The sequence below is a fragment of the Lolium rigidum genome, chromosome 5 (assembly GCF_022539505.1).
Source record: "Lolium rigidum isolate FL_2022 chromosome 5, APGP_CSIRO_Lrig_0.1, whole genome shotgun sequence".
In the NCBI taxonomy this organism is placed as follows: domain Eukaryota; kingdom Viridiplantae; phylum Streptophyta; class Magnoliopsida; order Poales; family Poaceae; genus Lolium; species Lolium rigidum.
The window spans coordinates 268133735-268149566 of record NC_061512.1 but is presented as its reverse complement, the minus strand read 5'-3'; the positions used below and the strand labels follow the sequence as shown (position 1 = coordinate 268149566).

Below are 15832 nucleotides of genomic sequence, written 5' to 3'. Positions count from 1 at the left end.
CTAAAATAGCATAATGCATACGTTATCTAACAGAAGTTCTAATAGAAGTGTGAGGAACTTCAGGCTAACCCAAGTTCAAATGTAGTTCTGTATTAAAATTCACTATAGATCAAATTAGGTTGTCTGAGGAAAAGCATAACTGTATTCATATGCGTTGTTTCAAGATAACTGCATTGGAGATATTTTTTTATGTTGGGTCAATATGACATAAAGTCATGTATCCAGTTGTGCTCTGCGGAGTAGTATGTCTTGATGGATCATTAATGGAAGTGAGCTCAAATGATTATTCTGGTCTAGAGTATGAGGTGTTTATGCCATGCATAGCACAAAGAACATTATTATGGTTATTTATTATTTGCGGTATGGGCTGCTGACTCATAGAGCAGAGGTTTTTGTTCCAACAACTATATATTCGCTGGGCATTTGGTTTTTTTTTTTGAAAGCTCAACGGTGGAGGGAAACCCTCCATCTGAAGTGAATTTTATTGAATCACAAACGGGGGATACAGGGGGGTTTTACACAAGAGTGGGTTCACAAACATCAACCCAAAAGCCGACAAAGGATAAAGTAAAATGAGGTCTAAGAGCAGCAAGCCACGTATCCACAGGCTGGTGGCTGTGACGACGGGGCAGCCGGTGGAGCCAGAGCTCACAGTGCGTCGCGAGGAGGGAGAACATCTGCCTGGGCCGCAGGAGCTGAGCGTCGAAGACCATGCGGTTCCGGCTTTTCCAGACGATCCAAAGGGTTAGCAGCACCAGAGTGTGGCGCACCATCGGGACGAGGCCACGGTGGACAGCAGCAAGCAACTCGCAACCCTCATCGAGGTCAGCGGCCGAGGCGGCAGCGTGTGCCCCCAAGGCCGGCAAACCAGGGTGCCAACCTGGAGCACTTGAAGAAGAGGTGCAACAAGTCCTCATCGTCAGTGCAGAACGGGCAGTGGGCGGTTGACAGGATCCCATGCCGGTGGAGCAGCGCGCGGGTCCTGGTGTTCCCGTGGCGGGCATTCGGGTATGATTGATTTCGTTTATCTTGCGGTTCTGCTATCACCTTTTCTGCATCTTAGAAGTCTAAACTAGCTCGCTGCTCAAACTGGAGTTTGTTCCTAAGAAGCCTGCTTTGATCCATTATTTTTTCCCAAAGGGCATATAATGCTAATTGTGAATTTGTTCCTAAAAAAAGGCTCATTTTTAAGCATGGGCTCACATTAGAAGGAAGACCACAGATTTGTTTTATGTAGGTTACCAATTTTTACAAGACAAGCTATATCATACTGGTTCTGCTTGGTAGTCTTTTGCTCTTTGCTGCTTATCAACCGGCAGTGAAAGTACTCATAGTAGTAGTGCTCTGTCTAACTACTATGTCGCCTGTAAAAAAACCATAGATAATACAAGCTCCATGGGCAGATTATGACATTACATGTTTTGTTTCTATTTGTACTGGTCATATGAGTACTGACTACTTTATTATTCTAGGGCAATATTAGGATGGTGGTAATACATTTGAATCATCGACTGCACCTTTTTCTGGTAGTTATTCAGAATGCAGGGCTGACGTAGTGCTTAAAGTGGACGGAGCGTGCACTCACATGAAATGTTCCTTGGTAGAATTCGGAAATTGGAATTGTGGTGATGGGTAGGAGAATTTCTTTGTATCATTTTTCTTTGACAGGTCTGCTGAGGTAAGGTTATGGAATATCTGATTACAGGCGACACATTATGCTCCATCTGAAGATTTTCCTTTAGTAGCTGATCTTGCGGTCGGCATTTTCGGCGCGGCCTTTGATCACATACTTATTTCTTCAGGGATTACTCCTACAATTATAGCAGGTCGGACACCTTCCTATCACTCTTCTAATAGCACATAGGGGTTTGCAGAATACTTTAACGTCACACTTTAAGAACTCAAAATACATCTCCAAGTCCCTTCGGGGACATCCGATAAAATTGGAATGATACAGAGAATATTAGCATGGCCCCTGCGCAAGGATGACACGCACAAAATACATCTCCAACAGGTGAGAGTACCTACGATCCAATTCCTGATCAAATATCAGGAATCTTCTTTGTTGGACCAAGTCAGGAGCATATGGAAAGTGGTCACCATTAGGTGGGACCTTTCAATCCGAAATTGTTGAAATAGTGAAGGTGTTAAGTTCATATTATCTCATATCTTGCCTATTATGCACTGTTTCGATAAATAACTGCCCATTGTCAATTGCTGACTGGAAGGGTTATTTTTCTTCTGCAGCCCTGTTGTCTATAGGTTAAGACATGTATTTGTATACATTTGGCTAATTGCTAAGCCATTCTCGGGGATAAAATGGGAAATGAAATCATCAGCTGTCATTCTCCTTTTTAGCAGACATGTTTTCTTGATTCTCTCTGCAAGACCCAAAACAAAGGAGCTGCTATTAATTGGTTAAATTTGGATGCTCGAAATCATGGTATTGACCTTATGAAATACATAGTTATAAGTTCGCCAATTTATCTGTTTAAAATTTCATGATGCAATGCTTTATGTTGCCACTTATAGTGTTTCTTTTTGGTACTCTACCATGGACCCTCCCTGGCATGCAATGCAGCATATTAAATTACACCTCCGTCATACGGCTGGATAAAAATCTTGTGTGCAAATCCAAGCATGATTAGGAGATTTGATTAGGAGATTTTATTGTAGTAAAATACATCTCAAGCATTCAGCATTACTGACAAGGGCCAAGCCACTGAGATGCACTTGATCTGCCTGCTTCCTCTGTGCATTGGAACTCCCAGCCATGTCTGAATATTCAAAGCCACGAAATGACCCTCTTCTCGCCTAACGTATCATTCCAAGCTATCTCCCAAGGTTATTATTCTTAGCTAGCATGCTGTATTCCGGGTATCACATCCTTTCTTTAAAAATGTGCAGGGATTGCCAGGAGAAGCTTGGGTCTCATTCAAGAAGGCGGAATATCTCGAGACTGTCAATTTCTTATGTCTTTTACAGTCTTGAAGATTAATTGCAGTACTCTTGAAAGGAATTAGTTTTGCATTTGTGCTTGAGATGCAAACATATGTAAGATTGTCCAGTTAAATCAACGAATTACATGTCATCCCCTTCATTTGCTCTCGGTTCTTAGGCAGTGCCGGCGTGGTAAATGATGGACAAGATCAGGAAAGAGGAACCGGGCCTTTTGCCAGTTGTTGGTAAGGAAGGAAAGCATATGAGTTCTCTTTCACGTATGTTTGTTTGTGCCCAGCATGCATATTCTTAAATTCTAGCCATCACACTGAAAATGCCTAACAGTATGGTGCGAAACAACAGTTGTAGAATTTATCGATGGTGGATGAACTTATTGATGGTGATCAATACCATCAAACAAGAATAAGCATTGGAAGGCGGCAAAAGCTATTGTAGGATTAATAGTTAAGATCAGCTATTATATGAATTAAATAATTTATGACAACAAATGATAGCATGCATAGATTAAACGATAACAGCAAAGAATGGCGCGGCAAGACGCGCGAGGTCCATCTAGTCAGCACCAATTCGGCATCCAGTGACCACAGTACCTTCCCCTCGAAGAATATGCGTCTTTCAATCAATCAAGAAAAGGAAAAATCTGTAATCCAACTAGTGCGAAATTTCCACCTGCACCATGGCCACGACGCGTCAGGCTGACGAACCATCTGGTTCCTTCCTTTTTCTTCCACCACCGCCGGCACCGCCAGCAACACCAAAACCGCAAGCATTTCCTTCTCTTCTTCTCCCTCCAAATTTCTTTCTTTCTTTAATCAAGCTCCCCTCCGTGTCCTACTCTGCTCGCTCCTCCCCTTCTTCCTCCTCCATCCCCGCGACAGCCGGCGAGAGCACCAGCGAGGATTCCGCGGGGGAGATTTCGCTGCAAAAATCTCGTCTTTCCCCCTCCGTCCCACCAGGCGGCGCTGCCAGGCGCTGGTGTTCGCCCCCTCTCCTCCCCGGATTGGTTGGTAAGCATCCCCCACCCCTCTTGGATTTTCTTCCACCGCTTGGTCGGCTCCGCCGAATTGGGGCTGGGAGGCGCGGATCTTGGGAGGTCTGCAGCTTGTGTGCGCGCGCAATTCAGCTGTGTCCCTTGCTCTGCAACTTTCTCCCCGCTTGTCGCCGACCGCCGATTCAGTTTGCTGGCAGCAGCTCTTCCTCCTAGGTACCCGTGCTGTTTACTAGTCGCATTGGTTCCTCGTGCTCGCCACCGAATTTCGGGAGGACCCAAAAAAAGAAGTTACAGGATCTTTGTTCTTGTTCGCCTACCGATGTGTCATGTGCGTATTTGATAAGAAAAAAACTCACTTTTAGGGGGAAATTGTTGGAAAGTTCAGTCCTCGTTAAGCTAGCTTTTGCTTGATATAGTGTCTTGATTAAGAGTAGTTTTTGTCTCTGGTAATGATTACATACTTGTTCCTTTCCCCAATGGGATCTGTTAATGGCATGTGCTTAATGTGCCCCTGCAGTTTGTCTACTTAATAATACTATTTCTTTTTGTTATTATGTCTCTCTCTATCCAATTTCCCCTCCTGGGATTCATTTATATATTGGATGGATGGCTGTCAGACTAATATCGTTGCCATATTTCTTAATAATTTCTGAAATGTTATATTGATTCACCACTGCAGTTGTCGATATCTGTATTTTACAATGTACAGTACATGCTTCTTTGCTCTGCTTGTAGCAAGCATCAATGTGATACAGATTGGCAGCCTTTTGTATTTCGTGGGTGATGATAATTTACTGAGTGAGCAACCATAGAGGGTCTTGGTAGGTTGAGTATTTACATGATTGACTGTGGACTTGCCGAGATGATTTCTAGGATATCTTGCCAACATGTTCAGGGTACAATGTGATATTGTGTAGCTGTGGCGCTATACAGACAATACTCTGCATATCTTCTAGGATTCATTTAAGCGCCACAACCACAATAAATTAGATTGCTTCTTTAGGCAGGGACCAAAGAGGCACATTTAATTCCTTTACCGGTTGTTTTTTGCCCACTTTGCAGCTAATGACTTCTTTCATAAGTTAGTTCTGATACTGATGTTCTGCATGTCTATCGCCATTTTGCCAGGTTATCACAATTGTTTTTTTATGCAGATCTGGACACGGTTCTGAAATTTTCAGAAGTGGCTAATTGCCCTCTCTGTGGTTGCTTAGAGTAGGAGTATGAGATATCTCTGACTCAGAGAGCAGATTTTTTATGGGAAAAGGAAGGCTCCATAAGCATCCCTCTGGCCGTCTTATTGAATCCCTCAAAATGGAGAGGGTTAGGACTATCCTGACTCATAGATACCCGTACCCGCATGAGCACTCAAGACATTTCATGATTGCCGTGATTGTCGGCTGGCTTTTCCTCCTTTCATCGGATAACTTGCAGAACCTTATAATGAAATTGGACAAGAATTTCAAATGGTGGTCCATGTATGCTTGTTTGATTGGTTTCTTCTATTTCTTCTCGTCACCGTTTATTAGGAAGACTATCAAGCCAAGCTACTCAAACTTTAGTCGGTGGTAAGCAATCTCTGGAGCCAGTGAAAAGATAATTTTAGTTTGAACAATATGTACTGGTTCCCTGAGGCTGTTTCTGAATGCAGGTACATTGCCTGGATATTCTTGGCAGCATTGTACCATCTCCCTAGTTTTCAGTCAATGGGGTTGGATATGAGGATGAATCTTTCCCTCTTCCTCACCATTTATATTTCCTCTCTAATTTTCTTGATCGTCTTTCACGTCATATTTCTCGGACTCTGGTATTTAGGTCTTGTTTCTCGCATGGCAGAGAAAAAACCGGAGATGCTAACTATAATCCAAAATTGCGCAGTAAGTTTCTTGGTATACAATGATGCTAGTGTATCCATCACCTTTTGCTGTCTTGTTTAGATACTTGTGCTTTGTCTAAAATTCACATCTTTTGTTATATCACAGGTTATAAGTATAGCTTGCTGTGTGTTTTACAGCCACTGTGGTAACAGGACTCTTTCAAGAGATAAATCTATTGATCGTAGAACTGCTAGCTGGGTTGCATTTTCACTCTGGAGAAAGCAAAATGATGACAATACACTGATTTCAAGGCTATTACGTATGCATAAGTTCAAAGACCAGATTTGCTCATCCTGGTTTGCTCCGGTTGGCTCTGCTAGTGATTACCCACTTCTCTCGAAATGGGCCATTTATGGAGAAGTTAGTATACTTCACCTTCTGTTCGTGCTTGTATATGATTCTCTTTATCTATTGGTTTATTCTTATCCTGTTTCTTGTTCCAGTTAGCTTCCAATGGATCTCAAGACTCCAACATCATCTCACCTGTGTACTCTTTGTGGGCTACATTCATTGGTCTTTACATGGCCAATTATGTTGTGGAACGGTCTACTGGGTATGTTGACTCTCAATGCATCCATCTGTTAGTCCTCTGTAAGATAGGAAATTATGATGATGAAAAGGAAAATGGAATATATTCGTCATGAATTATTGGTTTCATCTAAGCAGAACTATACACATATGAATTTCAAACTTTGTGGTCCCTTTAGAAAATGCCAATGGTTGTTGGAGAAACTTGGGGAAGTTCTAAAAGGTGTTACTACATTCAGTTTATTACCTGTAAGTCACATGAGTATGCTCTAGTGAAATAACATGGTGTTAGGGGTAAGATTTACTCAGGTCATTAGGGTACTTCGGACTTGGACATGATTGTGATATTTGTCCCTTTTTCACATGTTTGCATGCTTCTATTATCTATGAAATAGCTAAGCAGGTGAGAAAAAGATGCCAAGCATAACTGTATAATTGTTGAAGTATAATGTAAACTGAACATTACTGGTTTGTTTGTTCAGTGTTGGACTCATTCGTTCTCTTTGTTTCCTTTGAGTTGATGTATAGATGGGCTCTAACTCATCCTTTGACAATATCGGAGTATGAGAATCTGAAGAAACTGTTGAAACCAGATTTTGAGGACATGGTTCCTTGGTACTCTGGGTATGTTATTGGTCTATACATAAGCTCTTATTGTCCACTTGATGTTGTAGAAGGGTTGAATATTTGTTGATATGCTCTGCAGGACTTCAACTGATTTATTCAAAACAGTTTTCGACCTCATGGTATCGGTGACACTCTTTGTTGGTCGATTCGACATGCGTATGATGCAGGTACATGACCAGTAATTTCAAGCCTTCTGTTATCATTTTGGTTTTGGATTTTGCTTCCTTCAGTTTTTGCTTGTCCTGAATTGCCCTTTTCTAGAGTTATGTTGTTGTGCTCTAAAGTGCTTTTGCAGTTCCTAGCTGAGCTCACTGTTCTGTTAAAATTATTGACTTCTTTTCCTCAACTCATCAGGCTGCTATGAACAAAGGTCCAGATGAAGCTAAGCACAGCGACCTTCTATATGATCATCTTGATGCAAAAGACGAACTTTGGTTCGACTTCATTGCAGATACTGGCGATGGTGGCAACTCTACATATGCTATAGCACGTTTACTTGCTCAACCTTCTTTAGTCATAAAATCTGATGATTCCAGGCTTACATTTCCCCGTGGAGAACTACTACTAATTGGTGGAGACCTTGCGTATGTTACAAACTTCGATCATACAGTTCACATTATAAGAAGTCTTCAATTAATGTTTGCTAATTAATGATTAGCAAATATTTTTCCTGTGATACGCTTAGTTTTTCGCAAGTTGCATTCCTTACATGGATATGTCATAGTTAATTGTCTTTTCCAGATTGTTATACTTGGTTTGGGGTTTTCCATGTTGATCTTGGATTAAGCTCTTCAGAAAGATGGTGATTGTTCTATTCTCTTGCAGATATCCAAATCCATCCGAATTTTCGTATGAGCGGCGTTTTTTCTGTCCTTTTGAGTATGCTCTCCAGCCTCCTGCTTGGTATACTCCTGAACATATAGCATTGGAAAAACCTGAACTTCCCCTTGGAGTTTCTGAGATCAGGCAGTATAGCGGACCACAATGTTTTATGATTCCTGGAAACCATGGTACATATAGCCTACTCACATTTATGTACCCTGTTTTCTTCCTCGCCGATCGATGTTCCAATATTTACTTACGAATGATCTCTTGGCATGGAACACAGTAGGTGTCTTCCCTACTCTTTTTCTGTAAAAAAGAGATGTCCTGGCATGGAAGAAGTTAAACTCTATTTCTACCACACTATTGTAGATTGATGTCTTGACAAAATCTTCCATGTTTTCGTGCAGATTGGTTTGATGGACTACACACATTCATGAGGTATATTTGTCATAAAAGCTGGCTTGGTGGGTGGTTTCTTCCCCAGAAAAGGAGTTATTTTGCATTAAAGCTTCCAAATGGGTGGTGGGTTTTTGGTCTTGACCAAGCTCTTCATGGTGACATCGATGTTTACCAGTTCAAGTTCTTTGCAGAGTTATGTCAACAGAAGGTAATTACATCCTTTTATCTACAACAGGCTCTATACTCTTAATTTGATGATTCAGTAGTAACAAATAAGTAGATTATAATTGTGAGCAGTGCTAGTGGATCTTGTTACCGTAAGCAGAGAACAATGCACATTTTCATTATTGTGCATCAAGGTTTGCTGTATGTTGATTTTCTTAGTGTGTATTACTGGAATTTATGCAGGTTGGAGAGACTGATTCTGTAATCCTTATAACTCATGAGCCAAATTGGCTTCTAGACTGGTACTGGAGTGATAGAACTGGAAAAAATGTAACATATTTAATACGTGAGTACCTCAAGGGACGGTGCAAACTGCGGATGGCTGGCGACCTGCACCATTATATGCGTCATTCTTGCGTCGAGTCCAAAGAACCAGTACATGTACAACACTTGCTTGTAAATGGCTGTGGTGGAGCCTTTCTGCACCCAACACATGTCTTTGAGAACTTCAAGGAATGCTATGGGAACAAGTATGAAACAAAGGCTGCATATCCTTCTTACGACGAGTCTAGCAAGGTAGAACCCTACCTTTATATCTTTCTACGAGTTCATTGCATAACTATGTTGTTCTTGGAATAGTTATGTTTCCAACTGACTTTTATCTTTTATTTCTCCGTCAAGATTGCACTTGGTAATATATTGAAATTCCGAAGGAAAAATTGGCAATTTGATGTCATTGGTGGTTTTGTGTACTTCATATTGGTTTTCTCAATGTTCCCACAGGTGAGAGACTAGATAATAGTTATTAATGGTATTTTTCGTAACAAATTATCAAGTTTTGGATATTACAGTAGTGTTCAATGTTTCTTGATTTTTATATTTGTGGCCTGACTTAATATGATGTTCTTCTTCAGTGCGACTCATTTCGTATCTTACATGAAGACTCTTGGGGTGACCGTATGAATAGTTTCTTCATTGCAATGTGGAATGCTATATTTGAGATTCTCGAGCATTCTTATGTATCCCTAGTTGGTGTTGTTATTCTATTGATGGTATCATTTTGTTTTGTACCCACAAAACTATCACGAAGAAGACGTGCTTTGCTTGGTTTTCTTCATGCTACTGCCCATATAACTTCGGCTGTACTACTGATGCTGTTGATGGAACTTGGTATTGAGATATGCATCCGCAACCATCTATTAGCAACATCAGGTTTGTGTTCGATACTTCAACCCGTGTCCATCACTGCTCGATTTTCATGTTATGTTTGTCATCTTGAATCCTTGTCTACAAGTTTGTAACAGATACATTGTCTGTTTGTACATTTGTTTTAAGACGATGCACTTCCAAGTCTGTTCTCCATCTTTTAATGATTTTTTTGCACGGCGATGTAAAAGATTATGTTGGATTATCCAATCACAGGATATCACACCCTCTACGAATGGTATCGAAAGGCGGAAAGTGAGCATTTTCCTGACCCAACAGGACTTCGCGCACGTTTGGAACAGTGGACTTTCGGGCTTTATCCTGCATGTATCAAGTACCTTATGTCCGCGTTCGACATCCCAGAGGTCATCCTTTGAACCACACAAAGATCACTTGTTCTGATGGGCTGTACCTTTTTTCACTGTTATTTATCTTTCAGGTTATGGCAGTAACTAGGACCACAATCTGCAGAAAAGGAATAGAGTCCCTTCCTCGGGGAGGTGCCATTATCTACTACGTCTGTGTCTTCCTGTACTTCTGGGTCCTGTCTACCCCCGTCGTGTCAATGGTGTTCGGGAGCTACTTATACATATGCATAAACTGGTTCCATATCCATTTCGACGAGGCCTTTTCCTCCCTGCGGATAGCGAATTACAAGGCGTTCACACGGTTCCACATCAAGAAGAATGGAGACCTTGAGGTGTTCACTCTGGCTGTGGATAAGGTAATGTCTCTCTGAGTTATGACTTGCCGACACATCATTGTGGTTGCATTTGCTCCCTCCAACCGTGTCATCCGCTCTTTATCAAATTGTCATGCCTGATATGCCTGAGTTTACATTCCCACGCGTGCTTCCCCATGTCGAGGCGAGGTGTCTCACATATGCTATCAATACCCAGGTGCCGAAAGAATGGATGCTGGATCCAGACTGGGACATGGAGCCCAAGGAGCCGTACCAGATGAGCCACAATAGGAGGTTCCCAAGCAAATGGCGAGCCGGCTCCGGATGGTCGGAGCCGACCAGTACGGTGCGGGTTGTCGACCAGTTTGTCATCCCACGGACGCCTATGGATCCTTCTTTATCAGACCTTGCTACATGATTGACATACAGGGGAAGCTGTTGTAAACTTGTAATGTGTAACATAGTAGTACCTGTGTTGCGAAAAGGCTGTATAGTGATCTAAGGTTTCTTAACTGACATAGTAGCGTAGAACAAAGCTAGTAGGAAAGATAGGGGTGAAGAAATGTAGAATCACGGGAGGGTGGATGCTGTAGATCTGTGTTGAAATGAAACCTTGATGGTTCTTAGCCAGCCTGTTATATTTTATGCTTGTTTCACGTTTTTGTCTCTGTCTGTGCCGTCAGTTTGATGCTGTTGATGTGGAACCTCATTTTGATTTTCTCCTTCAAAATTTTCAAGACTTCATTTTCACTTGGCGATGGTACTTGGTTCATACCACAAATAGATGGCTTGAACATTGTTTGAAATCCAACTTTTGAAATTTGCTATAAAATATTGTTTTAAATATTTGGAAATGGGGTTCATCCTACTATATTAAAAAGTAGTCGAAGGTAAATATCTTCTTGAAAGGGGAAAAGAAGCAACTTGAACACATCCTTCAGCTGGAAGCGTGATGGAAGATGGTGTCAATGTAGCCAGCAAAGCATTCTTTCTGTTGACTTGAACACATTCTTTCTTCATGCTTTGCTTGGTTTTGTAATATTGAGTATGTTACAGCTTGAAGTCTAGGCTTTACCCGGGTACCTTGTTTTTTCCGGTGAGCTGCAGTTTCTGCTATTAGATTTTTGCCTTGAGCAATTTCACAAGTTTTACCATGTTGCATTCCCTACATAGCAGCAAGCACGCATGGCTGCATGAACAAGACATCTTGATCATGGGTAGCAGGTGCAAAACAACAAGATTGGTAGTAATTTTCACAGCTGAAAAGATATTTCATTGATAAGACTAAGTAAAAACCTGTCATGCCTCATACAGCCATCCATAAACAGTACCATAAGAAACATATGATGGCTCTAAAGAAAGCACAAACTGATTCCCTACCTTTTTTCTCAAAAACACAAAATATCATGCAAACTATATCTTTCACCTACGTATGATGCCAGACACTACATTCAACTTCCTCATTATATGGATAACAATACAAGGCCACTTGGTATTTTGTACCTACTTTGACAAATATTTTAACCAACATAATACGAGTTAAATGTCACAAAAAGTACATTTCCGGAAGCACCATTCGAATGTGAACCCGATTATATACCTTTTGTATCATATAACTCCCATTTTGTTGGTAAAATAGAAAAGGTCAAAGTTAGACGATCCAAAATATCAAGTGGCCTTGCATTTGAAGACAGTGTGTCCTACTGTAACAGCTACAATCAAAATGTTGAGGATTCTACTAATCCAGCTGCTGCAGTAGCACGAGTATCAAACTGAATCCTGTAAAGTTCAGTAGTCTGGCAGCAGTCTCACTAACACTATCAGTTGCACCTCCGGTTGATGCTCGTGTCAGCTTTCACTTCCATCTTCACGACACCGTTTTTACCACAGAGACTTGATTTATTAGCTTTCTCAGAGTCATTCGACTTGCCATTTCTGAGCTTGTCAAGTGCTTGCAATAATGAAGAACCAAGAATTGCTTGCAGCTTCGCCTCATCCATTGTATTCAGATCCGTAATGTTCAGATCAAGTGTAATTTTCTCTGTAGGGGCTTTCTCTGGAGGGGCACCACTACCAGACGATTGGTCTTGCTTACTGTTTACCTCCTTCGAGTTTGAGCAGCTTAGCTGGTTGATGTCTACTTGAGAGGGCTTCTCTATTTGTGTTTTGACAGCAACAGGAGGTGGCGTTATAATGCTGGCATCCTCCACCAAATCACTGTCTACAGATGCAGGTTCGTTTAGGTCAATGTAAAACTTGTTTCCACCAGTTTCGACAGGGCTATGATTCAACTCCATCATGTCTTCGAGCTTGTTTTCAACAGTTTCGACATGGGTATGAGTCATTTCCATTATGACATTCTCTTGGAGGTCGTTTCCACCAGTTTCGACAGGGCTATGATTCCTCTCCATCGTGACATTCTCTTGGAGCTTGTTTCCAACAGTTTCGTCAGAGGTACGAGTCATTTCCATTATGACATTCTCTTGGAGCTCTTTTCCAACAGTTTTAGCAGGGCTATGATTCATTTCCACTACGGCATTCTCTTGGAGCTCCTTTCCAGAACAAGCTTTCTTCTCTTGGGTGTTGTTAGATTGCCCAAAAGAAGGGCGCACAAGCTTTCTTCTCTTGGGTTTGCCACTACCTTCGTTTCCTCCATTTGTATCCAGGCTTGCCACTTTGCTGCGCCTCTTGAAGTTCAAGAAGGGAGGATCTACGTTTTCTTCTTCTAGTTCAGTTGGCAGGTTTAGCTCAGAAGGAGCATAAGGTCTGTCAATGTCCTGTGCACTGACCAACTGTTTACAAACATCTTCCGTAGCACTTCTAGTCTTGCTACTCCACTGTTCGGTTCTTTTAGAAAGTGAATAGAGCAGTTGGTTGAGTGAAGGGCCTGGAATTTCTTGGGGAGGTGGTTGTGGCTTCATTGATAAGCGAGAGAACACGGTCTTTTGTTGACGCTGACTGGGAACTGTTATGTTGCTTTCAGCTCCTACATCATGATTAGTATACGGTTGATTTGACATGTAGGCTCCAGTATCATGTCCAGAACCTGATGAGCCTGATACATCACGATTAAAATCACGTCTTGGCTGATCCTTTTCAAAGTCTTCAGTGCAATCAGGGATGGGGATGTAGCCAGCAAAGCATTCTTTCTGTTGACTGATTGCTGATACTTCCAGAGCTTCAGGGTATGCTGGGATACCTTGTTGAGTTAATTCAGGTGTTCGGGATTTTGCCCTGTTCAAATGCTGATGCTCAGATGCATAAATTGCTTTGCATTGTTCACAGTTGTCGTAGTCATCCTCCGAGTTCACATTGTGTTGTGAAAGATGAGGATATGAAGGAACATACGGAGTCAAATAGCTTCTATCATCACCAGCTGGAACCTGTGTTGAATAGCGAGAATATAAGGAGCTACTGCCTTCATATGACTGCTTTAAAGACAGTCTAACTCCATCAGTTGGGCCTTGTGTGCTGCATCCAGAGGACAACCTATTTTGCAGATAATCATGAGATAATGGGTATGACTGATTTGCAACAAACTGATCTCCGTGGTATCTACGTGTTTGAGAGCAAGCAGCAGCTACTTGAGTTATTGTTGGAACATCTCGGAGGTCTTCATGACTATAATAAGGTAATTTTAGCTGGTTGCTGTGGATGGGAGCAGTTTGGACTCCAAAAGGTTTAGTAACCAAGGGCATCGACACATTTGGCTGTGCCTCAAAACTATGTGGAACAATTGGGTGCATGCTTGTAGAGGCAGAGCAGTTTGTTTCGACTGCAGAACTTGAGGGTATCAAAGAGTGGGATTGATCAGCAGAAAGTGGAGAAACATTTGGACTCAAGCTCCTTTTGTCTGGTCTCCCTCTACTGGAGTGCTCTTTTTCCAGATAAGCACGTGTTGAATAATTGGAAACAGGATGCGGTACCCTTTTCTTGTCAAACAACCCATACAGGTTGACGACCTGCAAATGGAAACAAGATTAACCACCAAACCATAACCCTGGATTGGAAGGTTCATGAATTTAAAATATTAAGTTCCATAGCAAACCTGCTGGCAGGAAAGGTCAAAGTAGAACTTTTTTGAGATATAGTAGTTGTCTTCTATGGCAGGAAAAAACTCATCTTCGGTGAGTGGTCTGCACTTCCAAACAATACTGAAGCAAACCTAGGGAAAACAACAGCTCAAAGCCAAATGAATAGTTAATTATTAGTATATAAAAAAGCAACAGTCTCCGCCAAGCAGATAATAAACCATATGGACAGTTCATGATACCCTTCTTGCCATGTTCACAATTACAAGTTGAATGCAAAGGCTTGCACATTCGGCTAGTAGTAAAAGCAGATTTTCAACCATAATTGGTAATATATAGTTCCACCAACTCTTCATACAGCAAGTAAATGGGGGCATGTCCACCTCCCATTCGAATCTTTATTTGAACCAAAATAGTGCATTTGCAGCTGACATATGGTTGACAACCACCGCGAAGTCTTATAGAAAGTACAGGGTACACTTGCCATGTTCACATTAGAAGTTGAATTCATTCATACGCTTGAACGTTCAGATAGTAAGTAAATGCAATTTTTCAACAATAATTAAGATATACAATTCCAGCACCAACTTTTATATACAGTTGTAAATGAGCCATGTCCTCCTACCATTAGAATTATAATCTCGAATTAATTGAAACATAAAAGGAAGATTGCATTGGAGAGATCATTGAACAACTATACTTCCTCAAGCTCCCTAAGCCCAAGGCTGCAACAGAAGCGTATTGCGGTGAACTAGTAATCAATAGTTACTACTGTGAAGTTAATTCCACATTCATTTGCTGGAACGGGCAGCAAGTAGTACATGCACATTTTCAAGAATAAATAGTAATATACAGCTCCAACATGCAGAGAAGCTAATTAAGCATATCTACCTACAGATAAGATTCTTTATCTAAGCCCTAGGATTAGGATGTAAAACCCTAAACCACATTATAAATTTACAATGGATTAAATTAAACAGTAATAACAAAGAATAGGCCAATGAGAGGAGGAAGGTTTACCTGCGCGGGATAGGTGCGGCCGGTGAAGCGGAAGGCGCCCCTGCGGATATCCATCCCGCCGTCGGAGGTGGCCTCAAAGACCCCGTAGAGCTTGCGCTCGGTGTAGTCAAAGAGGAAGAGGGGCATCCCCTGCCTGACCCTGGCGACGAAGCGCTCGTACTCGGGCGGGAGCCCGAAGACGCCGGCGCCGAAGCAGTGCTCCCTGGTCTCGCTGTTGGACATGAAGATGGCCCCCGCCATGTCGGCGGGGTTGGCGTCCTCCCTGAAGGAACACCGCGGCAGCTGCAGCCTCCGCATCCTGGCGTTGCAGTCAATTACAGTAAGCAAAACATGTACACCAGCAGTCAAAGTTCATTGTTAGAGGAGGATGGGCTTCGATCTAGAATCATATATAAATTTGGCTATTGCATTGAACAAGAGCAGTCAATTACAGTAGTAGGTAATTTCATATGGTGAATGATGCCAGAGAGTAAAAGCAAAAGGAAGAGAAGGCAGAGGCGAGGTGGTCCATGTGAAGTGA

At 41.8% G+C, this 15832-nt stretch overlaps 2 protein-coding genes and 1 non-coding gene across 5 annotated transcripts; 2 read left to right on the top strand and 1 right to left on the bottom strand.

Annotated features, from left to right (window-relative positions):
* Positions 1-1918: 1918 nt before the first annotated feature.
* LOC124658625 lies at positions 1919-2020 on the top strand. The gene has a single exon (XR_006989333.1). It is a non-coding gene; the product is annotated as a U6 spliceosomal RNA (small nuclear RNA).
* A 1689-nt stretch (positions 2021-3709) lies between these two features.
* LOC124651900 lies at positions 3710-10923 on the top strand. Of its 3 annotated transcripts, XM_047190916.1 has the most exons (16): positions 3710-3968; positions 5107-5520; positions 5604-5829; positions 5935-6189; positions 6273-6382; positions 6886-6981; positions 7064-7151; positions 7339-7568; positions 7810-7994; positions 8217-8416; positions 8617-8949; positions 9055-9156; positions 9288-9585; positions 9796-9944; positions 10019-10303; positions 10479-10923. In XM_047190916.1, the coding sequence occupies exons 2-16, from the start codon at positions 5210-5212 to the stop codon at positions 10677-10679; spliced, it is 3069 nt and encodes a 1022-aa protein (XP_047046872.1). In that variant the 5' UTR covers positions 3710-3968; positions 5107-5209; the 3' UTR covers positions 10680-10923. The 3 variants fall into 3 exon arrangements, 2 of the variants coding, with proteins under 2 accessions (XP_047046872.1, XP_047046873.1); XM_047190917.1 differs by lacking the exon at positions 3710-3968 and having other exon boundaries at positions 4058-5520; XR_006987526.1 differs by lacking the exons at positions 7339-7568; positions 7810-7994; positions 8217-8416; ... (4 more) ...; positions 10019-10303; positions 10479-10923 and having other exon boundaries at positions 6277-6382; positions 7064-7091.
* Positions 10924-11608: 685 nt separating this feature from the next.
* On the bottom strand, positions 11609-15609 carry LOC124657659. Its single transcript, XM_047196174.1, has 3 exons — positions 15313-15609; positions 14310-14426; positions 11609-14223 (listed from the first exon to the last, which is right to left on the bottom strand). Exons 1-3 carry the CDS (start codon positions 15607-15609, stop codon positions 12082-12084), a joined length of 2556 nt encoding a protein of 851 aa, XP_047052130.1. The 3' UTR covers positions 11609-12081.
* Positions 15610-15832: the final 223 nt, after the last annotated feature.

What these genes read in the sequence shown, in the direction of transcription:
- LOC124651900 (XM_047190916.1), top strand. Translation starts at nt 5,210, where the DNA reads ATGGGAAAAGGAAGGCTCCATAAGCATCCCTCTGGCCGTCTTATTGAA. An exon ending in CCATCTATTAGCAACATCAG is followed by an intron (nt 9,586 to 9,795) that starts GTTTGTGTTCGA and finishes ATCCAATCACAG; the next exon opens with GATATCACACCCTCTACGAA. An exon ending in CCGCGTTCGACATCCCAGAG is followed by an intron (nt 9,945 to 10,018) that starts GTCATCCTTTGA and finishes TTTATCTTTCAG; the next exon opens with GTTATGGCAGTAACTAGGAC.
- LOC124657659 (XM_047196174.1), bottom strand. Translation starts at nt 15,609, where the DNA reads ATGCGGAGGCTGCAGCTGCCGCGGTGTTCCTTCAGGGAGGACGCCAAC. An exon ending in GCCGCACCTATCCCGCGCAG is followed by an intron (nt 14,427 to 15,312) that starts GTAAACCTTCCT and finishes TGTTTTCCCTAG; the next exon opens with GTTTGCTTCAGTATTGTTTG. An exon ending in TTGACCTTTCCTGCCAGCAG is followed by an intron (nt 14,224 to 14,309) that starts GTTTGCTATGGA and finishes TTCCATTTGCAG; the next exon opens with GTCGTCAACCTGTATGGGTT.